This window comes from Bison bison, unplaced genomic scaffold, assembly GCF_000754665.1.
Source record: "Bison bison bison isolate TAMUID 2011002044 unplaced genomic scaffold, Bison_UMD1.0 scf7180017864236, whole genome shotgun sequence".
NCBI classification, from domain to species: domain Eukaryota; kingdom Metazoa; phylum Chordata; class Mammalia; order Artiodactyla; family Bovidae; genus Bison; species Bison bison.
Genome location: NW_011494808.1, coordinates 661,040 through 687,161, shown reverse-complemented (window position 1 = coordinate 687,161; position 26,122 = coordinate 661,040). Strand labels below are relative to the sequence as shown.

The 26,122-nt window shown below is 43.1% G+C and overlaps 1 protein-coding gene across 12 annotated transcripts in view; it reads right to left on the bottom strand.

Annotated features, from left to right (window-relative positions):
- IDO2 (indoleamine 2,3-dioxygenase 2) overlaps window positions 1-26,122 on the bottom strand; it is a 60,402-nt gene that overhangs the window by 23,132 nt on the left and 11,148 nt on the right. For 10 of the 12 annotated variants that reach the window (XR_825806.1, XM_010846356.1, XM_010846359.1 and 7 more), the window contains exons 2-7: window positions 18,509-18,604; window positions 11,589-11,708; window positions 8,146-8,264; window positions 6,659-6,673; window positions 4,616-4,715; window positions 3,089-3,206 (exon numbers count right to left, since the gene is read on the bottom strand). Coding sequence is in view for 11 of the 12 variants with exons in the window: in XM_010846356.1 (XP_010844658.1) it covers window positions 3,089-3,206; window positions 4,616-4,715; window positions 6,659-6,673; window positions 8,146-8,264; window positions 11,589-11,708; window positions 18,509-18,604 (568 nt within the window). In the remaining variant the exon portion in view is untranslated. The remainder of the gene's footprint in view (window positions 1-3,088; window positions 3,207-4,615; window positions 4,716-6,658; window positions 6,674-8,145; window positions 8,265-11,588; window positions 11,709-18,508; window positions 18,605-26,122) is intronic. The other 2 variants (XM_010846355.1, XM_010846354.1) reach the window with 2 other exon arrangements.

Below are 26,122 nucleotides of genomic sequence, written 5' to 3'. Positions count from 1 at the left end.
AGGAGGAGAAGGGGATGACAGAGGATGAGATGGCTGGATGGCATCACCGACTTGATGGACGTGAGTCTGAGTGAACTCCGGGAGTTGGTGATGGACAGGGAGGCCTGGTGTGCTGCGATTCATGGGGTCACAAAGAGTCGGACACGACTGAGCGACTGAACTGAACTGAACTGAGCTAGATATGAGGAGATACAAGGATTTAGATCATAAAATCTGTTCCTAAAAACATCCAACTATCTAAAGACCTGTCTCACCAGATTCCCTGGAGCACAGAGTGCCTCACTCCACCCTGAACTCCCTTTGGGGTTGTTGAAGGTCGATAGCTGTAGCAGCATGGGGTTCAGTCTCCATAGAGGCAGATGGCAAATGCCTTTTTTGTTCACTCTTTGGCAATGCTCTTGGTAAGTGCCAATTTGTAGTTGACAAAGGGTAAGCCAGAAATGGTGTTGCGTCAGAAGAAAATACAAGGCAACAGTTTTCACGGCTTTTCAGAGAGAATAATTATCCCTTAGCTTTTCTGAGAAAATAAACTCAGAGAACAAGGGCCCTTAATAATCACACAGGCTTGAAATCCAGACTTACTCATATTTTGGATGCCTGGAAATCCTAGCACAGCTTAGCCTTCCAACGGAGCCCAAAGCTCTGACCTGGTTGATTTGCTTGCTTACCACCAAAACAGGAGAGCTGAACCTGGGTCCTGCAGGTGTGCAGTGTGAAGGTCCCCGTGTGTGACGCGGTGATGGACTTCTGTTTTGGGGTGAGTCAGGCTATGGGAATAGAATTATCTGGGTTTGATTTCCAGTCAGCAGTGAGAACTGGGTAAAACTGTCAAGTGGAAATCCTGTGTGAGCTGGACTGAGATTATGTGACAAAGTTCACTGCAGGGTGGTTCTCTTATGTCAACTGCAGCCCTAGAGCAAAGAGGCTCTGCCTTGGCCCTGCCTCCTCCTCTGCCTTGGGCACTCCTTCAGGCATGACTCCAGATCAGAAAATTCCTGGAAAGGAGGACTTTGTGGGGAAAAGGAAGAAACAATTCGTGCTAAAGCTGAGCTCAGAAAGAAGGAATCTTGGAAAGCTCCATTTAGGGGAGGAAAGCAGTGAAGCTGAGCTCTATTTATCAGGCAGACGAAATTCAACTACCAAAGAAATTCAACCAATGACTAAAACATTCATGTGATTCCTTACACCTTGAACTTTCTATTATCTATCATTTTTATAATGTCACTTTTCTGGTTACCATGGTTAAGTAACAAACCACTCAGATTCAGTAGCATAGAATAACCATTGTATTGTGAGCACGGCCCTGCAGGGCAGGAATCAGGGCCAGACTCAGCAGAGATGGCTATCTGCTTCACAGTGCTTGGATCCTCAGCTGAGGAGATGGAACTGAAGGTGCCTGGGCAGTGGGAACTTAAGACTCTCCCAGGGGCTTATTCACCCCTGTGCCAAGTGCCCAATGGGGCCCCTACACTTGGCCTCTCTGTGTGGTCTGACATCCTTTTTGATGCCCTGGTGACCCCAGTTGACTTTTCTCATTGTGACTCAGAGCACAGCATGGCAGCTGCATCAGATGTTCTCAACCTGCCTGGGAAGTCATGCTGTGCCACTTCTGCTGAGTTCTACTGGTCACAGGCATGTCACAAGCCCACATACGTCACACAGGCTTCACCCTTTGATGAGAGGAGAATTCAGGCCACATGGTTAAGGAGCATAGAGGGTGGAAGATGCTGTTGGGGTTGCTTTTGAAAGTTGCAGGCAGAGACGGTCATGTCTCTTACTGCAGTGACTAGTAGTCACTTTTTATAGTAGACACCTGTATAGGATGTCTGTGTGGGCAAATTTGCCTTGGGGTGACACAAGAGAAATCATCCCATCACCTTCCCAGGCCATCAGACCTCCTGCAGGGTATAAGGAAGAAAGCTAAAGGTTGGCCCAGGCTGTAGAAGTGACTTGGAGAAAGAGAACTAGGGAAATGTGTGAGAGCCAGACAGGGCTAAGGCCACCTTGCCGGGACATACCTATGACAGGGTGGAGGGCCTCCCATGACCTTCTGAACCACTCACTTCTGCTCATTCATGTGATCTGGACACCTGCAACGTCTCTCTAGTGGTCCTGACATCCTGAGTAACACACTCTGGGCACCTTGGCAAAACTAAAATCCATCTCACTGAGCTGGGAGAGCTGGTTTGGCAAGAGACCTACTCGTGATTGGGAGGGCTTTAAAATTAAAATGGCAAAACCAATACAATATTGTAAAGTTAAAAAAATGAAAATAAATAAAATTTCTTTTTCCAACTTAAAAAAAATTACATTAAAATTCAGGGAAATGGGGAGATGTGACTCTGACATGTAAAAAGAGGCCTTTGAATGAAAGAGTATGTAATCAGATGAATTTTGCAGAGTCTGCAATGACAATCTATCCTTTTAATGAAAGGATAAAACTGAGCTCCATCCAGTTTCCAGCTCCCTCCCTCCTGCTCCATTTCCTATAAACACTGTCTTTTACTAGAATCTATTTTGTTTTGCAGAAGTGACAGATGTTCAGCTCCTTTTCCTTTATTAAAAAGATCAGGCCCTTTTCCATTTCAGTTTTGGAGTTTTTCCTGAGAGAGGAAGTTGAGTAGCTGTCCAGAAATTGCCAAGTGATGTGATCACCAGAATAATACTTAAGCAGTTGGCGAAGGGTGTGACCTTTAAGTGGCCACTCCTAGGACAACCTATCCCTTCGCTGGCCACAGAAAAGAACTGAAGAAGCCAAGATCAGTCATGTTCTCTGGGACCAGGGTCATTGCTGGATAAAGCGGGTATAAGCCATATGTGTGCCCCTCCCCTCTTCCCAAGCTTCACGTGAGACCTCAACACACAGAAACGCAATGGCCGAAAATAGGAAATCACCCTAATTGCAAGTAAATGGAAAGGAGGGCAAAAGCATGAAAATATCCCTGCCAACCGAGAGCTCATTTTCCAATAGTCTGAACAGCAGTTACCTTAAAACCAGGCTAACACAGCAGCACCATCCTCTGGATTCTGCCCAGCCTTCAGGCCCTTTTTCCCACCAGGAGAGCCCTCAGGCATCAGAAGCATGTACCGTGCATTTGTCCCAAGGCTCCGGTGATGTCCTGGATGGAGACCCTCAGTCGCTGCAGGGCTTGAAGCAAGGAGTCTGGGCTGGACTGCAAGATGGCATTCACGGCCTGAACCAGGGCCTGGAGACAAGATTCAGTCCCTCAGTGCATTCACTTACGGTCCACTGAGGTGGGGAGTCCAGGAAGGGCAGCCCTCTGCCTGTTCCCCTGGGGAGCGCTCCTCACTGGATTGGCCATGAGATCCTCCTGACAGGACAGTCTCTCTGGTCACCAGCTGGATGGACCTGGTTAGGTCTTTCTGGATCTTTCCACTGGCTGCTCCTTCTTGTCCCTCTCAAGGGCCTCCCTCCCTAATTTCCCTCCTTCCTTCTTCTGGAGTTATCACACATGAGCATCCTTCCTACTTCTATGCCTTGAATTGGGACACCTTCACTCCTCAACTCTGTCTTACAGAAAATCAGAATCTGTGGAGCCCTCAGCTCCAGAGCCCCCTTCATTAGCAGCCTCCGCTTTGTCTGAACCCCTTACCAGTATTTTATTTTGTTTCCATAATAAACACACAGAATAAACACATGGATGAGGAGTAAAGTGACCACACAGTTTTACAGTGAAGGAGGGAGCAGTAATAATGGTAGCCCAATCTGGTCACCCCACTCTTGACACAGAAGGCACCCAAAATATGCTTATCAGGGAAGGTGGTGAAAACAGAAATCTAACTCCAACATCTCTAGGCAAGACATGGATGCTCTGTGGACATCTGACCTTCTTGGGACCTGCCTGAGCCTTAAAGGGATTCAAGTTTAAAACCCCAAAGGGCTAGGTGACCTCAAGGATGATACATTTTTAGTTTAGCTAGTTTTTTTTTAAATTTTTTTAACTTTTCATTTTATATTGACGGTATAGCTAATTAACAATGTTGTGATAGTTTCAGGTGGACAGCGAAGGGATTCAACTATACGTACACGTGTGTCTAGTTCCCCGTGCTATACAGTAGGTCTTGGTTGGTTCTCAAGGATGGTTCATTTGAACTCAGAGCCTTTGTATGGCGTCTCCTTCTGCCAGAGATCAGCCTCTGTCTCTCCATCTCTGTCTCTCTGTCTACATTACTCAGGGATTAACTTTCAGATCTGTTATTTCCCGTGGGGAGTTTTGCCCAACCTGTTGAGTCTGAATTAGATTTTAGATGTCTTTACATGAAACTCAGCATTCTTTTTCTCATTACACCCTATATCAGCTCACCTTCCCCCACTGGATCCTGAGCCTCAGTTGGAGGCCAGAGCAATGTCTTTCTTATTCCCCCAGATCTCCCATTGCCTAGAACAATGTTTGTTTGTTGATGGGCAAGTGGTCAATTCTAAGCTTTATGGTAGTTGAGGAAAGGGAGCTAGAACGTATATCTCTTTGCTTAACTAACCAAAACAGGAGTCTATATTGATTCAGTCACTGCAGGGAAAGGGTCTGGGTGGGAAGGAAAGCTCAGACAGATTTCTCATTTAGGAAAAAAAAAAGTGCTTTGGGTGGAAAGATACCTTAATCCCAGGCACAGCTGCTTTCTCCACCAGAACAGTCACCAGTATAAAACCACGCAGGCTTTCTCCCCCAGGGAATGAGATGATGGTGTCCAAGTTCCTTGGGAGGGACAGATGACCACGTGGTTAGAGAGGTTTGGGCACAGTGAGTATGCAGGGCCCAGCAGTGGCCTTGAGTCAGGTAACTGCTAGTCCAAGGTGGAACCAGCAGCTAACCTTCTCAGCTCTGCAAGATGACTGAGGACAAACAGCTCTTCAGCAACATTCAGGAAGGAAAGGGAAACATCTGCTGCAGCCCAAGTTCACCTGAGCTGAGCTCCCAAAGTCTGGCACTTCCACCTCAGGAAACCACTAAAGCACAAGTGGATGAGTAGGGCTGATTTTTCACACACCCTTCCTGTTAGGAACACAGAGTCATAGAGCTCCAGGAAGCATAAAATGATAGTTGCTCTGTCATGTCCGAATCTTTGGGACTCCATGAACTGTGGCCTACCAGGCTCCACTGTCCATGGGATTTCCCAGGCAAGAATACTGGATTGGGTTGCCGTGCCCTTCTCCAGGGGATCTTCCCAATCCAGGGACTGAACTGAACCTGTGTCTGCCACACTGCAGGCAGATTCTTTACCATCTGAGCCATCTGGAAGGCCCAGGCCATGGCTAACTCCACACCCCTTTTCTACAGACAGAAAAATATGGCCCAAAGAAGCAAACTCACTTGCCCAAGTTCATCCAGTTGCTTAGTCACTGGACCTGTTATGAAACTGAGAGCTGTTTCATAACTCAGGCTGGGACTCTCTCTAATCAGTCTCCCCCCGCCCCATCCCCCACCAAATTCTGTATTATAGTAGTGAAAGCTGAAGACTAATAGATGATCATTTTTTTAAATTTTATTTTATTTTTAAACTTTACATAATTGTATTAGTTAGATGATCATTCTTAAATGACCTATTATCACATGGATTCAAATACCCCAGAGCTGGATCCAGTCTATGAAGCATGCAAACTTCATTCCATAAATCACGTCTGCCTCTAACATTTTAAAAACAAGAAGAAATGAAAAACACAAAAGAAAACTAAGTCAGGGACCCCCATAGTTTCAGCAGAGTCACATTTCTGTGCAAAATGGGGTCTTCACCCTTCATCTCTCCATCTTCCGAGCTAAAGCTTTTATGCTGAACCCCTTATTGAGCTGAGGTTTGTTGATTAGAGAGGCAATGTCAACTTAGAGGTTAACTGTGCTCTCTAGTGAAAGAGGAGTTTAAAAATGTCTCAACCAGACTTGTCCTGCAAGCTCCAGTCTCTGTAGTATTTCAAAGGGATTCTGTAGCTGTAGCAGCCACAACCTGCCCTTTGTCCTTTCATAGAAGTTATGGTGAGACCAGAGATCTTTTTCAGATTTTGCGTGCATGTGTGCTAAGTCGGTTCTGTTGTGTCCGACTCTGTGCAACCCCATGGACTGTAGCCTGCCAGTCTCCTCTGTCTGTGGGATTCTCCAGGCAAGAGTAATGGAGTGGGTTGCCATGCGCTCCTACAGGGTATCTTCCTGGCCCAGGGATCAAACCCATGTTTCTTACTTCTGCATTGCTGCATTGGAGGCGGATTCTTTACCACTAGATCATTAGACTTGAAAAAAATCACAAAGAATTAGAGAACTGGTGAAGCTTTGGTGTTTGGGGGGTGGTGAGGAGTGGATTGTTTGTTTGCTCTTCTTGCATTGCCTTTTACTTTTTTTTTTAAATGTACAAACTAGAAAATGTAGCAAAGAAAATTAATTCCTTAATTTACACATAGCAGAGACAACTATTGTTAACTTTTGGGCTGTTGATTTGAGGCATATGTTCTTCTAGTCTTTTGTGTGTGTGTGCGTTTCTATAATTTATATATTACACATGCAATATGGGATGCTTTCTTTTTTGTGTGTTTATTTTATTGTAAGTTTTTACAGTTAGGAAAATCCTAAAGTGAGTATGGGGTCTCAAAGAGTCAGATACAACCAAGTGACTGAACTGAACTACAGTGAGTGAAGGATTTCTGATAGCTTACCTGATTTCCAGTGGTCTAGTCCAAGTTCAGTGATTGAGAAAAGAAAAAGAAAAGAAAGGAACAAATCAGTTTGCAAACTTGATATGCCTTCCAGGGTCATGTGTACACAAGTCTTGTGCATTTGTGAGCAAATGAACAGCAGACACACACACACACACACACACACACACACAGTTTGGATGTCAGGGGCTGCGACTAGACTGTGGACCCGAGGGCAGCAGAATGCACCATCCCAAATACACCACTTTGGTGGATTGTTTTCAATTAAAGGTACTTGAGAAACAGCAGATGCCAAAAGGACACGCTGACCTCTTTGTGCCCCTGAAAGGAGGAAGTAAATCTTCCAGGTGAAGGGCGTCCTCCCTGTACCAGGAGGTAGAGAGATAGTCTTATCACCAGAGACAAGGAGTCAGGGCAGTGGAGCTTGTAGAAACAAGCCTTGCTACCTCTCCCCTAATTAGCTACCCCAAGCCTAAACCCCAGTGTCTTGTCAAGTTTTTACAAATGTACTGCTTCCTTGTCTAGAAGGTATAAAAGCTGCCCGCTTCAGTCACATCTTCAGCTTCATATTTTTATGGAGTTCCAACATGTGCAAAATTAAATTTGTTTTTCCTCTGTTCATCTGTGCGTACATGAGTGCTAAGTCGCTTCAGGCATGTCTCTCTGTAACCCTATGGACCATAGCCAACCAGGCTCCTCTGCCCATGGGATTCTCCAGGCAAGAATACTGGAGTGGGTTGCCATGCCCTCCTCCAGGGGATCTTCCCGACCCAGGGGACTGAATTCGCATCTCTTACATCTTCTGCTTGGGCAGGCAGGTTCTTTACCGCCAGCACCATCTGGGAAGCCCCCTCTGTTCATCTGTCTTGTGTCAGTTTGATGATTAGACTAGCCAAGGAGCCTAGATGTGCAGAAGGGCAAAGTTTTCTTCCCTACAGGTCTTGGTGTGACAGAGTGAGCCAAATCTCAATATACATATCAGACTCAAAACACTGAGACTGTGGCCACCCAGAAAATTTATCTTGTTCCTTTTATATCTTTGTAACAACCTGTCCCAGTGTGTTCAGAGTGGGTTGAGAGGAAACTCCTGTGAACTATGAATTTTGAACTTGTGTTTAAGTTCACCCCTTCTTTGGCACCACAAGTGTGTTAGTCACTCAGTCGTGTCTGACTCCTTGTGACCACATGGATTGTAGCATGCCAGGCTCCTCTGTTTATGGAATTTCCTAGGCTAGAATACTGGAGTGGGTGGCCATTTCCTTCTCCAGGGGATCTTCTGGACCCAGGGATCGAACCTGGGTCTCCACATTGCAGGCAGATTCTTTAATATCTGAGCCACGAGGGAAGGCCCCAGGTAATAAATATGAGCATCCCTTATCCAAAAGAGCTGACAAAGTTTGGACTTTTCCTGTAGCAAGAGAAATCACAAACCTCTCCCTTATCCGGTTTTCATTTGTTCAGATCCCAAGCACCCTCTCCTGTCTTACCCTCCTGGGTTCCTAGTAGCCCAGTTGGCCAGCACCAAGTCCGAGTGAACGAGGATAGGAGGGAGCCCCAGGTTCCTGGAGACCTCAACAAAGGGCAAGGCAAGGTTTCTTGGCAGAATCTTGCGGATATAAATGCAGACGGTTAGCACATTATAGAAAGAATGCAATGGAGGACACAATCTGTCTCTTTTCTTTTTATTGGCATATAATTGTTTTACAATGCTGTGTTAGTTTCTGTATAATTAGCTCCTGTGTAGTTAGTACAGGAAAGTGAATCAGCTACATGTGTACATACATCCCCTTTTTTTCGGATTTTTTTTAGGTCACCACAGAGCACTGAGTAGAGTTCCCTGTGCTATATACTAGGTTCTCATTTGTTATCTATTTTATACATGGTATCAATAGTGTATGAGCTTCCCAGGTGGTACTAGCAGTAAAGAGCCTACCTGCCAATGCAGGAGGCATAAGAGATGTGGGTTCCATCCCTGGGTCAGGAAGATCCCCTGGAGGAGGGCATGGCAACTTGCTCCAGTATCCTTGCCCAGAGCATCCCCTGGACAGAGGAGCCTGACAAAGCCCCATTTCATGGGGTCTCAAAGAGTTGGACATGACTGAGCAACTATGTCAATCTGTTTTTAATTCCTAAAAATTGTGTGGTAAAGAAACAACCTGAGAATAAAAATGGAATTATAAGAGTGATCCATATAATTAATCCATGTAATTAATGTATATAATTAATTAACATATATCCATATAATTAATACAAGTATAACACACAATTCACTCTCATATTTATTCTTTAACAACCTAGTGGATGTATTATTTATGAGTATGGTCTGAAATATATGTGAAAAGTACAAAATTGGAACATGCATGTACATATATAGTATAAAATAATCTCTGAAAATTGTACAATGCAGAGCATGAACAAATGTTGAGGTGTAAGTGGGGATTGAGTTCATGAGCAGTGGGAAAATATCCCCCTCTCTCTCTGTATATATATGTATTTATATATATCCAGATACATAATGTAGATAAATGCATACAAGTGTTTTGTGTACAGTCTTAGTTTTAGGAACAAATATGTGTATATGTTTGTGTGCCTGTGTCCTTTTCTCAGAGAGATGGATGGGAAGACTAGAACATTTCATCATACCCAATAGCAACTTCAAGTAAGTCACCTTAGGACAGTCCCCATTCAATCCCTGAGTAATCTGAGGGCCACTCTAAAGAACTCTATTTGTCCAAATATCCAGAAAAATTACCAGGACCCATGGGGATGGGAGTGGGGGGCTCTAACCATCAACAAAGCTAAATAGATCCAAAAGAATTCTTATGCCTCCTCTTTCCCACTTCCAACTTCCTTCCCCCTTAAAGTAAAAATATCTATTCATAGAAAGTGGAGAGGAGCCAAAGAGCCTCTTGATGAGGATGAAAGAGAGCTGGCTTAAAACTCAGCATTCATAAAACTAGGATCATGACATCCAGTCCCATCACTTCATGGCAAATAGATGGGGAAAAAGTGGAAGCAGTGACAGATTTTATTTTCTTGGGCTCCAAAATCACTGCAGTGGCTGCAGCCACAAAATTAAAAAGACATTTGCTCCTTGGAAGGAAAGCTATGACAAGGGTAGACAGCATATTAAAAATCTGAGACAAAGGTCCATATAGTCAAAGTTATGATTTTTCAGTAGTCATATATGGGTGTGAAAGTTGGACCATAAAGAAGGCTGAGCACTGAAGATGCTTTCAAACTGTGGTGCTGGAGAAGACTCTTGAGAGTCCCTTGGACTGCAAGGAGATCCAACCAGTCCATCCTAAAGGAAATCAGTCCTGAATATTCACTGGAATGACTGATGCTGAAGCTGAAGCAGTCCTTTGGCCACCTGATGTGAAGAACTGACTCACTGGAAAAGACCCTGATGCTGGGAAAGATGGAGGGCAGGAGAAGGGAGGGACAGACAGTGCAGAAATGAGGTGTCTCTATAGTAAGAAAAGTTAAAGGAGGAAATACAGGGAAAGTAGAGATGGTTTGAGGTTGCATGTGGGAATGGGCGTAGGGAGCTCAGTGGTGATCTGGAAGGTCATAGACACACCAGAAGCTGGTGTCTTCCTCCCTTGTCACCTACTTCATCCCTTCCCCAATTGAGGATGCTGGTCTGGAGAACAGAAAGAGGAGGAAAAATCCATTGGGGTGTTCCATCATGTGTGCCTAGACTTCAAACTTTCCAACATCAGACACATGACTCTGAAATTAGACGTCCTGACATTAAAACAGTCTGCAGCAGCTCTCTGCTTACTTCCTGTCTCTTATCTCGCTTTGCTTTGCTTTCATCACTGGGAGTCTCCTCTAATTACTTGAGATACAAATGGTAGAATAAACCTAGGCAAACAAATTAAGAACAGGTAGCTCACTCAAGCTTGGAGAAGCAAAACAAGGGTAACATCCTGATTTCTGTAAAAGGTCCATTTATAAAAAAGTGAAACCAATAGTAATTTATACTGAGCTAAGTGAAACTCAAAGACTTCATGTTCTGAGATTCAGATAAAAACTGTAAAAAGTTATGCAAGGAGTCAGAAGAGATTTGCATGAAATTTTAAGAGACAGACCAGCATTTGGTAGATAACAAGCAACATCAAAAAAATAAGCATAGTGTTATAAACGGTAATGTGTGTCTCTGGGGAATGAAGGCTGCATTAGGGAAATCAGAAGGTCTGGGTTGTGACCCTGGCTTTTCCACAAACTTGCTACCTAGCCTTGGGCCAGAAATTTACCTTCTGTAGTCCTTGGCGGTCTGTAAAATGGGTACGGCATTGCTATACTTAGTGTATGAGGTTGTGAACACTGTGGTTACTGATGTGTGTAAGAGCACAAAATGCTGTAAAACGGAAGTCATTCAGTGTTTCCTAATATCTTATGACTTGCCTTCAAATGCAACAGTTTAAAATTCCTAGAAGAAGGTGAGTGTCAGAAAGAAAAATAAAAAGAAAATGCCAAAACAAATGAAAGGGCTTCCAGTTCCAAAGAAAATTAACTGCCTGGCCAGGTGGGGAGAAATGGTCTTTCATTTAAATGGGCCTTTTGCACTTCATTTTACTGCTGCTCTTGGGTAATAGCTAAGTCATGTCTGACTCTTTGAGACCCCCACGGACTGTAGGCCCCCAGTCTCCTCTGTTCCTGGGCTTTCTCAGGCAAAAATACTGGAGTGGGTTGCCATTTCCTTTTCCAGGAGATCCTCCCGACCCAGGGATTGACCTCATCTCTCCTGTATTGCAGGCAGATTATTTACCACTGACCCACCTGGGAAGCCTTTGTGCTTCCTTCATCTCAGACCCAAAGGGAAGAACATGAAAGGACACATTTACCAGGAAAACAGTGTGGACAGTGTTCTCCAGGTACAGGGAACCTCCATATGACAAGACAGGAGTCCCTTTGTCCCTACCTCTTTGGGCTGCGTCTCTCCATCCTGCCAGACATATCCCATGGTGATAAAGCTCAGGACTAGGCGTGCCAGGCGCCACTCTCGGTAACCTGTAAGGAACTGGCAGTTCAAGAGCGGCATCTGTTCAGGAGAAATGTCCAGAGGTTACCAGTTGCAACTGGTTCCAAATAGGAAAAGGAGTACATCAGGGCTGTATATTGTCACCCTGCTTATTTAACTTCTATGCAGAGTACATCATGAGAAACGCTGGACTGGAAGAAACACAAGCTGGAATCAAGATTGCCGGGAGAAATATCAATAACCTCACATATGCAGATGACACCGCCCTTATGGCAGAAAGTGAAGAGGAACTCAAAAGCCTCTTGATGAAAGTGAAAGAGGAGAGTGAAAAAGTTGGCTTAAAGCTCAACATTCAGAAAATGAAGATCATGACATCCGGTCCCATCACTTCATGGGAAATAGATGGGGAAAGAGTGGAAACAGTGTCAGACTTTATTTTTGGGGGCTCCAAAATCACTGCAGATGGTGACTGCAGCCATGAAATTAAAAGACGCTTACTCCTTGGAAGGAAAGTTATGACCAACCTAGATAGCATATTGAAAAGCAGAGACGTTACTTTACCAACAAAGGTCTGTCTAGTTAAGGCTATGTTTTTTCCTGTGGTCATATGGATGTGGGAGTTGGACTGTGAAGAAAGCTGAGCACTGAAGAATTGATGCTTTTGAACTGTGGTGTTGGAGAAGACTCTTGAGAGTCCCTTGGACTGCAAGGAGATCTAACCAGTCCATTCTGAAGGAGATCAGCCCTGGGATTTCTTTGGAAGGAATGATATGAAGCTGAAACTCCAGTACTTTGGCCACCCCATGCGAAGAGTTGACTCATTGGAAAAGACCCTGACGCTGGGAGGGTTGGGGGCAGGAGGAGAAGGGGACGACAGAAGATGAGATGGCTGGATGGCATCACTGACTTGATGGACATGAGTCTGGGTGAACTCTGGGAGTTGGTGATGGACAGGGAGGCCTGGTGTGCTGCGATTCATGGGGTCGCAAAGAGTTGGACACGACTGAGCGACTGAACTGAACTGAACTGAACTAAATGGCCTTGGGAGTTTTGTGGTTTGAAGGGTCCTTTGGGTGTAACTGGTAGGTTATCTTTTAGTTAAGGTGATCCTCACACACTCATTTCTGCCCTGATCTTAGGATACTGCAGTAAGAGAGGTCTTTCACATGATGTTGTTCATGAAATACCAATACTTACATCCCATGCAAGCCCCCAAATTGTCCCCATGGTAATGCCTGGACACTGGTCACCATTACTGAAGTGGCAGCTTGATTGGAGTGTTCTATAAACAGAATAAAGTAGTCCCAAGACTGACATCATGTATCAAATGTGGAGTCTCCCAGGGCAAGTTTTACAGTCCTGCCTTATCAAACACCTTCTGCTTAATGGGTACCATTGTACTCCAGTAACAGCCCAGCTGCTGTGGGCGTGACTCTTTTGGTGTAATTCCTAGATGAAAAGGTAAACAGAGCCCAACGGAATTAGGAATCCACCCAACAAATTCCCTCCTAGGAGGTGGTTGGGGGAGCCCAAAGGCTGTTCAGTCCTTGTCCTAACCCTCCAGGTGACCCTGGGTGGGTCTTTCCACTTCTCCACTGGCTTCCTCTTCAAGATGAGTCATAGGGAAGTGTGAAGGTCATGTTGCTGCTGAAATCATCACCCTGTACACAAATATGTTATCACTGACAGCCCTGCCTATGCAAACAGTACCAGTTTCTTGGTTTAGTTCTGGCCAGTCCTGCCTTTTTCGGTTGACACCAACAGCCTCTGAGCTCTAATTTCCCTGCACATCCCTGCTGGGTTTCCTCGGTGCCCCCCAATCCTGCCCCTAGTTCTAGACATAGTCAGATCTAGATCCTTCCAGGTGCCCCTCTCTGGGATCCCAAGCGCCAGAAGGGCGGCTGTGGACATGGCATGTATCTCTTTGAGAGAGGAGTGGGATGGGACCAGGGGTCCTATCGCCCACCGCCTCGCAGAGGCTTCTGTCCCTGGGATGGGACTCCGTCCTCCGTGGTCTGCTAGGGGCAGCCTTTCCCTGTCTTCTGCTTTGTACCAGATTCCACATTTCACCCTAAAAATTGGCTGAGATACAATCTTGAAAGTTCTGTGCGTTAGAGGGGTGTGGGCGGGGGAGGGAGGGAAGAGGGGAAAGGCGGGGTTGGGGGGACCAGTGACATATTGCATTTTAACAAGAACCAGCCTGAAAATTACAACCACAGTTATTTATTCAGTACTTATGCTAAGGCAGTTACTAAACTGTCCAAGCCTTGATGCTAAAAGCTTCTCACTCAGGTTGGTATCCCATTTTCTCCCAAGACCCGTAGGCCAGAACCGAGTATCAGCGAGGGTAAGATATTCACCCAAGGTTACAGAACCAGGAGGGACTGAGCCAGGATTCCAGTTCAGTTCTGCTGGCCACTGCCCTGTGCTATGAAGTCCGCTCTGCCAGATGGAAATCTGAAAGCCATATGTGTCATTTTACATTTTCTATCAGCCACATTTTGAAAATAGGAAAGAAAAAACAAAACAAAACACTAAAGTAGAATTAGTTTTAATAACATTTTATCAAGGTTAATATATGCAAAATGTTAACACGTGATCAATATTTAAAATATTGAGATATTTCACACTCTCCTTTTATAGTAAGTCTTCAAAATCCAATGGATATCTGACATGTTAATTTGTCCCAGTCATATTTCAAAGGCTCAGTGGCCATGAGTGGCTACGGGGTACCTATCCTGCAGCCTCAAGGTAAAGGAATAAAGTTCCAAGATGTTCTGGGGTCACCTTCTGTTTTTCCTAGCTCAAGATTTATAATCAACTCTTTTTCTCCAAGGAGCCCTACTTCCGTTGATTGGAAAAGAGTTCAAATAAATGGGCACTGGGTTTGCTCTTTGCTACTGGAATGCCACTGTTTCGAGATCCTCACAGTGGGCAAAGTTAGGGAATAGTGCATGTGTATGGGGGTGGGGGTGTGCCCTGGTGGCTCAGGGGTAAAGAATCTGCCTGCAATGCAAAGAACCCAATGGACCTGGGTTCCATCCCTGGGTCGGGAAGATCCCTTGGAGGAGGGCATAGGAATCCACTCCATTATTAATGCCTAGAGAATCCAATGGACAGAGGAGCCTCGCAGGCTACAGTCCATGTGGTTGCAAAGAGTCTGACACGACTGGATGAATAAGCAGCAAGTTGTGTGTGTGTACACCTGTTATGCTGCCGCTGCTGTTTAGTCCCTAAACCATGTCCAACTCTTTTGCAATCCCATGGACTATAGCCCGCCAAGCTCCTTTGTCAATGGGATTTCCCAAGCAAGAATACTGAAGTGGGCTACCGTTTCGTTCTCCAGGGTATTTCCTTACCTAGGGATAGAACTCGCATCTCCTGCTTGACAGGAAGATTCTTTACCACTGAGCTACCTGGCAAGCCCGTACACCTATTATATACACTGTCTATCCACACAAATGTATTTGTCCATCTATGTATCAGTGTGCATGTGTGTGTATATAAGGGCGTCCCAGGTGGCACTAGTGGTAAAGAACCCACGTGGTGATGGTGGCTTAGTCGCTGGGTCATGTCCGATGCATGCGACCCCATGGACTGTAGCCTGCCAGGTTCCTCTGTCCGTGGGATTCTCCAGGCAACAATACGGGAGTGGGTTGCCATTTCCTTCTCCAAAGAACCCACATAAATGATGCTAAAATGCTAAACATATCAGATGTCTCCAACTCTAACCTGGTGTCACAGGTTGATCTTATTTTCCTCCCTTGCTAATGTATAACTTGCATCTCTGACAGTGAAATATCATCCACAATTCATTTATTTATTTGCTCAGCTAGTGTGTGTGTACACACACACACACACACAGACACACGCACAGCGGTTTCAGAACTGTTCAACTGTACTGCTTTGCAAAACAAATTCACCAACTTGAGCGCAGTGATTACAAATGTTCTTTTTTAATCCAGCACCAGTCATAGCATCACTTTCCTGAGTAACCTAGGTCACCTCCTTTTCCCTACCCTCTTCCCTAAAATGATGTCACGCATCTGTAGGACAGCTAGATTCACCTAGGTGTTATTGTCTGCATTCCATTCCAGCATCTCCCAACATTCTGGTTAATATTTTAAAACTTGCAGACACTTCACTATGTGATACACAATTCTATGGGTTTCACAAATGCATAGAATCACATATCCACCACCAGAACACCATAGATAACAGTTATGTTATCCTAAAATCCTCCTTTAGTAATCATTCCTCCTCAGTCCCTCATCACCATTGACCTGTGTTCTGTCCTTATAGTGTTCACCTTCTCTGCAATGTCACATGAATGGAATCAGGATGTGTAACCTTTTGGTTGTGACATGTTTCATTTAGCAAAATGTACATAAAGTTTATCCATATTGTTGAATAAACCAATAGCTTATTCATTTTTGCCATTGAATAGCATTCCATCATATGAAGACAACTCAGTGTCTTCCAGACTGCTGTAACAAAGTACCACAGGCTAGATGGCTTATGAACAACGGAAATTTAATTATTTTGATTTTGGAAGCTGGCAGTCCAAGATCAGGGTGCCAGCATGATTGGGTTCTATTGAGAACCATCTTGCTGTCTTCTTGCTGTATCTTCCCATGACAGCAACAGAGTGTCATAGAGCCCTGGGGTCACTTTGATAAGGGCACTCATCCTATTTATAACTATCTCCTTCTTCTCTCATGATCTGATTACCTTGGGTGATGGTTGATTTGATGCATCAGTTTGACTAGGCTAAGAGAAGCCCAGATGGCTGGTAAACATTTTGGGGTGTGTCTCTGAGATTCTGGAAGAGGTTCTGGAAGAGATGAGGACTGAGTAAGGAACCTCACCTCACCAGCTCATGTGGAATCACTGCTCTGTTTAGGACCTGAATAGAACAAAACAGTGGAGAAAGGGTGATGTTGCTCTGTTTCAGCTGGGACAGCCACTTCCCCTGATCCCTAGGATTAGCACTCCTAGTTCTTAGATCTTCAGACTCAGACTGGAACTTGCACACTGGCTCCCTGGATTCTCAGCTTTCCTGGGCCTCCTCCAACTAGCAGGTGGCAGATTGTGGGACTTCTCAGCCTAGGTAATCATGTGAGTCAACCCCTCCTAATAAGTCTCTTTCTATATAGATAGGGGAAAAAAACAACAACAACAACAAAAAAGAGTCTTTCTCAGGAGATCTCTGACTAATCACCTTCAAAGGCTCTGCATCCTAACACCATCACATTGGGGATTAGGGTTTCAATGTATGAATTTGGGAACCACAATGTTCAGGCCTTTGTACTCAGTTTAAAATTCCCCTGTTGAGGGACCTCTTGGTGGTTTCTGGTTTAGATAATCACTTACACATCAGCTTTTGCATGAACACAAAATTTTGGTTTACTTGGGTAAATATTTAGTAATGTGATTGCTGGGTCATATGGTAATTCTTGATTTGAATCTGCCACCTGGATGGAAGGGGAGTTTGGGAATGGACACACGTATGTGTATGGTTAAGTCTCTTCCCCGTTTACTGGAAACTATCATAACACTGTTAATTGGCTATGAGTGAAAGTGAAAGTGTTAGTCGCTCAGTTGTGTCTGACTCTTTGAGACTCCTTGGACTGTAGCCTGCCAGGCTCCTCTGTCCATATAATTCTCTAGGCAAGAATACTGGGAGCGGATAGCTATTCCTTTCTCCAGGGGCTCTTCCCAACCCAGGGACAAAACCTCGGTCTTCCCCATTGCAGGCAAAGGTCTTTCTGAGCCATCAGAGCCATACCCTAACACAAAATTATACATTTTTTTTTTTTTAAAGAACCTGCCAGGGTAGCTGTGATATTTTGAAGGCCTTCTTCCAGGGTAGCTGTAATATTTTGCATTCCCATCAGCAATGTGAATGAGAGTCTCTTTGCATATATTATCACCAGTGTTTGCTATCTCCAGATTTTTAAAAAATGTTAGCTGTTCAAATAGGTGTTAAATTACCTTTTAGTACTTATTATCATAGATAAATAGTCCTATATTCCTCTGTAAGTCCCCTGCTGCTAACTGCTGCTAAGTTGCTTCAGTCGTGTCCGACTCTGTGCGACCCCATAGATGGCAGCCCACCAGGCCCCACCGTCCCTGGGATTCTCCAGGCAAGAACAGTGGAGTGGGTTGCCATTTCCTCCTCCAATGCATGAAAGTGAAAGTGAAAGTGAAGTTGCCCAGTCATGTCCGACTCTTAGCGACCCCATGGACTGCAGCCTACCAGGCTCCTCCATCCATATGATTTTCCAGGCAAGAGTACTGGAGTGGGGTGCCATTGCCTTCTCCGGTAAGTCCCCTAGTTTTGTTGTTATTCCTTCCTGATTAAGGCTTATCAACGATTTCTGAAGAATCTGCTAACACTGGCTGTATAACTGAGAAAGTCTCTTGGCTCAATTCTTTTATAGGACTCCAACAATAAATCAGTGTGACTTCATGCAGAGGGAGAGGAACCCTAACCATGGGGCTTCTGAGAATTCCATGCCTATTCTGACCCAGCTACATCTTATCCATCAATTTCCTGACAATTCTCAACCAGATTGCCTTCTTTATTTAAAGAACAAATATTTGTTGAGTGCTTAATATAATATAGTCCAGGAATTTTTCTGTGTAGGCTCTGGAAATTTTAGGGAAACACATATCGTACCAGAAGCAAGTGTTATTCCACTCATCACCAAGGGTGAGATTATTTTAGTTCTGTGGATAAAGTCACCATAGTCAGTGGTCAGCTGACCCATGTCTACAATGTTGAGAAAGAAAAGTGGTGAGAGGATGAAAATAGGGTAGTGAGAAAGGGTCAAGGAGAAGAACACAAGATGTTGTACCTCGTTTACTTGAGCTCGAAGCTGGCGGCTCTCAATCAACTGGGGAAGTCTGTTGGCAATTTCCATCCAAGGACTATAGTGACCAGGGAGTTCTCTCTGCATTCAGAAAATTCAAATGTCTCAGTATTTTACACCTTTTTGTGAAGCAGCCTCATTGCTACTTTCAGATTTCAGTCTTAAGGCAGAATTCAGATCAATTCTATTCAACAAATACTGAGAATTCACTGAATCCAATGAGAGGCACTACAGATACCCAGGTGACTAAAATGCAGTGCTTGCAGTTAGGAGCACGTGACTCCTAAGGGATAAGTAAAGTGTCATCAGACGTAACCCATGCAGTATAATATGTTTGATTATGGATGTGTGTAAGCTTAAGAAAGGGCTCCCCCGGGGGCTCAGTGGTAAAGAATCTGCCTACAATGCAGGAGCCGCAGGAGACGTGGGTTTGATCCCTGGGTTGGGAAGATCCCTTGGAGAAAGGCATGGCAACCCACTCCAGTATTCTTGTCTGGAGAATTCCCATGGACAGAGGAGCCTGGAGGGTTGCAGTCCATGTGGTCACAAAGAGTTGGACACTACTAAAGTGACTTAGCATGGCATAGTAAGCTTAATAACTAGGAGAGGAGGGAGTGGTTAATTGCGTTATTCTAGAGGATTAAAGGGAAATGGTCATAGAAACATGACTGTTGGGGCCGGTAATAGGGTCTGAAAGTGACATTTCTAGTTGGCAATTTGAAGATGAGAAGGCATGTTTTCAAACAGAGCAGATGATGGATAAATCATCTGTTCTTGGGATTATAGTTCATTCCGTATTACTCAAATCTAAAGTTTAAGAGACATGACAAATTAATGACAAATGACTCATAACAAATGTGAGTCACTCATTCATTAGTGAGGTGGATGAACCCAGAGCCTGTTATACAGAATGAAGTAAGTCAGAAAGAGAAAAAGAGCTATCATATATTAACTCATATATAAGAAATCTAAAAAGGTGGTACTGATAAACCCATTTGCAGGACAGGAATAGAAACACAGAGGATGGACCTGTAGACACAGCAGGGGAAGGAGTGGGTGGGACGAATTGAGAGAGTAACATTGATATTTATACATTGCTGCTGCTACTGCTGCTGCTAAGTCGCTTTCAGTCGTGTCCGACTCTGTGTGACCCCATAGACAGCAGCCCACCAGGCTCCTCTGTCCATGGGATTCTCCAGGCGAGAACACTGGAGTGGGTTGCCATTTCCTCCTCCAATGCATGAAAGTGAAAAGTCAAAGTGAAGTCGCTCAGTCATGTCCGACTCCTGGCGACCCCATGGACTGCAGCCCACCAGGCTCCTCGGTCCATGGGATTTTCCAGGCAAGAGTATACATTACTCTGCATAAAATAGAAAGCTAGTAGGAAGCTTCTATATAACACAAGGAGCCCAGCCTGGCACTCTGTGAAGACCTAGGGGGTGGGATGGAGCGGGGGAGGTTCAAAGGAGAGGGGATATATGTATGCTTATGACTGTATCACCATAGGTAGGCTCACATTCCCTACCTATGGTGATATAGGTGTCTTCCTGTCTCCACATGCAAGCAGGGCATCTTTCATAGGAGAGATTTATTTCCTGCTTCTAGGGAGACAGAAAAGAAGGTCAAAGTTCCGTTTGAATTTACTGTTTCTTTCTGTTTTTAAATGGCCTTTTTATTTTATTTTTTTTAATTTATTTATTTTTAATTGGAGGATAATTGCTTTATAATATTGTGTTGGTTTCTACCATATGTCAACACGAATCAGCCATAGGTATATATATATATCTATCCCTTCCCTCTTGAACCTCCCTCCCACTCCCACCCTGACTGTTTCTTTAGTAACTTTAGTTCAATATAATCAATATGAAGGATTTCCCTGCTGGCCCAGTGGTTGGGATTTTGCCTTCCAATGCAGGTGGTGTGGGTTCAATCCCTTGTTGGGAAATGAAGATTCTACAAGCTTTGTAGTCAAAGAGTCAAAATGTAAAACAGAAGCAATATGATAACAAAATTAAAGAAAGACTTTAAAAGTAGTCCACATCAAAAAAAAAAAAGAAAGAATGTAAAGAACAGAAGACAAAATAATCAATATGATTGAGGCATATTCAGGGGTGACTTTCCTAGGGCCCCAACAATATGGGTATTCACAAAGAAGAAATTGTACCATTTTCTCCTCATGTATTCTTCACTCAGTCCCTCAGTTTCTCAAGGTAGAGTCCACTGCACTCCCCTAGTCTCTCAGAGTAAAAGTCATTTATAAGCATAATGGTCATTTCCCCTAGCAGTGATGCAGAGTTGAAGAAAGCTGATAACTGACCCAAGTTTGGGGATTTACAGAGTGGTGGCAGGGTCAACCATGCTCACACTCACAGGGGCAGAGAGATTTACAGTTAACTGACTCTGAACTGGCAATTCGTTTTTCTGCTGTTTTACAAACAACAATTGAATGCAGCAACAGAGACAAGGGAATATAATATTTTCAAAGGAAATCACAGAAGGAGACTCATAGTATTCAGGAGGTCTTTTTAAAATGGGTTTGAGAAAAAGCTGTAAGTAAGTCATCACCTCTGGCTTTCTTTCTTTGGTACCTAGAAAAGGGATCATATTCTGAGAATTAAAGCACCCTGGGGAATTCCCTGTGGTTAGGACTTGGTACTTTCACATTGGTGGCCTGAGTTCAATGCCTGATATGGGAACTGCTGCTGCTAAGTCGCTTCAGTGGTGTCCGACTCTGTGCGACCCCACAGACGGCAGCCCACCAGGATCCCCCGTCCCTGGGATTCTCCAGGCAAGAACACTGGAGTGGGTTGCCATTTCCTTCTCCAATTCAGGAAAGTGAAAAGTGAAAGTGAAGTCGCTTAGTCGTGTCCGACTCTTAGCGACCCTATGGACTGCAGCCTACCAGGCTCCTCCATCCATGGGATTTTCCAGGCAAGAGTACTGGAGTGGGGTGCCATTGCCTTCTCCAATATGGGAACTACAATCCCACAAACCATGTGACACAGCCAAAGGATTTATGTTTCTGGGCTTACATGGAAATCTTTAAATACTCCAGTGTTCCTCAATCTAAGCCACCCTCTATTCTTTAATATCTCCTTTCCCCTTAGACTCCTAGATGCTTCTTACCCTTCTTCCTCTTTTTCATCCACTCCATTCTTTAAACAGTTCAAGTGTTTGGACTCTGGTATCACACCGCAAGTATAAGAAAACAGTGAGCTTTGAGAACCTCTGGGTTCTCCAAGTGCAGTCCCCATCCGGCAGCATTGGGATGATGTGGAAACTTGTTAGATATGCAAATTTGGAGGGCTTCTCCCCAGACATATTGAACCCAAAACTCAGGGCTGGGGCCCAGCTTCTGTGTTTTAGCAAGCCCTGTAGGTGAAACTAATGTAACCAAAAGATTGAAAACCACTGATATGGCGACCTCAAAAGCGAAGGGAAAAAGGATGTTAAAGCTAGTTCACAATCCATTAAAAATGTACCCACCAGGGTTTCCTTGGTGGTCTAGTGGTTGAGAATCCACCTGTTAATACAGGGGGCATGGGTTTGATTGCTGATCCGGAAATATTCCACATGCTGAGGAGCATCTGAGCTGGTGCCCTGTGACTGCTGAAGCCCGGGTGCCTAGAGTCTGTGTTCCGCAACAATAGAAGCCACCATGATAGGAAGTCAGCACCCTTCGAGGAAGGATAGTTCCCCACTCCCGGCAACTAGAGGAAGCCTACGCACAGCAATGAAGACCCAGAGCAACCAAAAATAAAACTTAAATAAACAAATAACTCTTTTTTTTAAGTACCCACCCTTCCTGTGGGCTTTTCCTCTAGGAGCTGAATAAAATATTGAATTATGTTCATTACTTTCTGACTGCCAGATTATTTTTTAAATTACAGTGTCGGGGCAGGTTGAGCTGATGAGTATTTCTCTACACAGCATCCCTTTCGGTGTTAGACACCTGCAGAGAATCCTAATGTGCTATGAATGAATATTGGTAATTGCTTACAATTTTTGGCTATCATTAACAAATCTGAAATAGTCATTCTTATACGTGCATTTTTAGGTATTGTCTCATTAACAGGATAAATTTATAAATATGGATTTATTGAGTGAAAGATTTTTGCTTGTGAAATGGTTGAGAGCTACTTCTTGGTTTTCTTACAGAAAAGTTACATGAATTGATAGTTGCATTTATATAATATGTAACATATAATGGGAGTGCCAGTTTATTTATGATTCTAACAAGGTTGAGCATTACCAAACTTTTTTGTTGTTATTTTTAAAGATACATACATTGGATTCTTTGCACTAAAATTCTATAGTTATTTTAATATTCAATAATAAAATAAACATCCAAAAATATTCCTTTCTCAAAAATGATGATTAAAATAATGTAGTCAATGTTGATGACAAGACAGTCAAAAAGCATAGAATTTGGAAAGTGGAAAGTAAAATTACTCTTGTTCTCATCCTCTCATCTAGCAGTAATGACCCTCAGAAGTTTGTGTGGTTTTCCAGAAATTTTGTATGTTATCATTGTATTGTTTACATTTCTGTGATTTTTGATGAGTTTGAATATCTTGTCTTATGCTTTGTCATTGCATTTTGGGTGCAGGTGTGAAACTGCCATTCATATCAGGGTAGTCAAATGAGCCAGCATTTTCATTTATGCATTGGGTTTTTGGTTATACTTAGAAAGTTTTCTTGTCCCAATATTACTTCTTTTTAGAATATTTCTAGTTTAACTGTTGATGCTTGCTTCTCTAATCTATCTACACTTGTGTTGTGAGTTAGGATAGATTATCTCATCAGTGCTCTTTCAAAATAGAGGAAGTTCAAGCCAGAGAAATTAAGAAACTTTCTCAAGGTTACACATCTCGTTGGTGGTCAGGCCAAATCACTTCTGACTCAAAGTTCAGTGTACTTTCCAGCACCTCCTGAGAGTAAACACACAAGTTCCTTCAAAAGCACTTGATATACTGAAGTGTTTAGAGTTGTTTTTTTTTTTTCTAATTTAATTTAATTTTATTTTATTTTTAAACTTTACAATATTATATTAGTTTTGCCAAATATCGAAGTGAATCCGCCACAGGTATACCTGTGTTCCCCATCCTGAACCCTCCTCCCTCCTCCCTCCCCATACCCTCCCTCTGGGTCGTCCCAGTGCACCAGCCCCAAGCATCCAGTATCGTGCATCGAACCTGGACTGGCGACTCGTTTCATACATGATATTATACATGTTTCAGTTCCATTCTCCCAAATCTTCCCACCCTCTCCCTCTCCCACAGAGTCCATAAGACTGATCTATACATCAGTGTCTCTTTTGCTGTCTCGTACACAGGGTTATTGTTAGCATCTTTCTAAATTCCATATATATGCGTTAGTATACTGTATTGGTGTTTTTCTTTCTGGCTTACTTCACTTTGTATAATAGGTTCCAGTTTCATCCATCTCATTAGAACTGATTCAAATGTATTCTTTTTAATGGCTGAGTAATACTCCATTGTGTATATATACCACAGCTTTCTTATCCATTCATCTGCTGATGGGCATCTAGGTTGCTTCCATGTCCTGGCTATTATAAACAGTGCTGCGATGAACATTGGGGTACACGTGTCTCTTTCCCTTCTGGTTTCCTCAGTGTGTATGCCCAGCACTGGGATTGCTGGATCATAAGGCAGTTCTATTTCCAGTTTTTTAAGGAATGAACACTAAAAAATTAATTTCTATGTTAAAAGACATGGTAATGGGTTAATGTCTTATGTGGCACAACCATCACAAACTTTAGGGTTATATTTTCTACTCAAAAGAAATCACTTGCAGCTCTTTTGAACAAAATTTTGCAAGTTAACACATAGTTTCAGAGATTCAGTCCTACTCAATAGTAAGTAGCATGTCAAAAAAGAAGCATAGTTCTTAAGGAAGGTAATTAAGTAATCCTAAGGTGAAACTGCTAGTTAGACAGGGCTCCAGGTGATATTGACTAAAACTCAGCCCTCCTTTTGCTCTGCTTTGGATAGTTCTTCTCAATACATTTATAATCTAAAAAAGAACAGATTTTATAGGAGTCATGTATTTTATAGAAACACTAAACTGTATTATACTGGTTCATGAAATCAGCTTCTGGTTAAGAAAATAGTACAGAAAGCTAAAAAAAAAAAAATTAAAAGTTTAAGTGAAATTAAACCAGTCAAATGTCAATACGGAAAAGTTGGATGCTAATGTTAGTATCATAAAAATTAGAATGTGATCTATTGGACTGAGTAGAATTTGAAAGAGATGATTTTTAGGGAAATAAAAGACTGGAAAAATGGAAAGAGGCTGGTGTGACATAGCTGCCAAGTAAAGAGGAGACAGAAATATGAGATGACTTTGAAGAGATGGGTAGGCAGCACGAGCAGTCCCTAAGGATACACCTTACCAAAGTATAGGATTTTGTTCTAAAGAGAGGAGTTACGTGGTTTGATTTTTTTTTTTTTTTAATTTAAGGGTCACTCTGACTGCCATGCAGGGAGTGTATTATAGTTGGGCAAGAGGGGAAATAAAGACAGATTACAAAGCAACAGTCCAGGAAGAAATGGTGGTGGATTGCACTAGGGTGGAAAAAGAAAGGTGGGCAGCCAAGAGCTAGATTTCAGAGACAGGGATGAATTCATTCACAGGAGTCATTGGAGAATAATAAAGATTACTGCAAGACTCAATTACAAAATACGTAGTTAAGGTTAACACAGGTCTAGTACAAAGTGAACACTGACTAAATAATATTTAATAACTATATATTATAAAGGGGTTATTATAGGAACTAAAAAATTCCATTCTCAATGAAATATAGAAGAATGATATCAATTAATTTTGCTAATACTTTGAAAATCTGAATTGAAACCCCAATTGAAAAACCGTAAAAGGTCGTTTTTTGTTTGTTCTTTTTTCACCTAGAAGTGTGAAATCTTCTAGGTGAAATAAGCTTCTAGGCCAATAAGCATAGAGGAAATGAAAAATATAATTAAAAACGTATCACCTAAAATCTGTCCTTTCTTAAGAATGATAATATATTATCTGTTCCAGAGCACAGATGAAGATGAGAAAGCACTTAATGCAATTTGTGAAGATAACAGACCCTCAGGACTAACCCCTGAAACTGTAACACTACTGTGGTGTATGAATACAAAAAGGTAATTCTTAAATAAAATGTTATCAAACTGAATTCACTAGTATAAAAGACCAACCCATGTTTGGCATTACTGTGAGCATATTTTGACATTGGAAAGTTGTTGTTGTCTTTTAGTTGCTAAGATGTATCCAACTCTTTTGCAACCCATGAATTGGAGCCCGTCAAGTTCGTTTGTCTGTGAGATTTCCCAGGCAAGAAGACTAGAGTGAGTTATCGTTCCCTCTTCCACTGGATCCCCACCCAGAGACTGAACCCACGTCTCCTGCATTGCAGGTGGATTCTTTATCACTGAGCTGCCAGGGAGGCCCCTGGAAAATTGTTACAATACGTAAAATCAGAAAAGCCAAGAAAAAGTATAGAAAATGTTTAGAAAGAATATTTTGATAAGTTGTTTGAGGGCATGCCAAAGTTTATGATTCTAACAATGTGCTTAG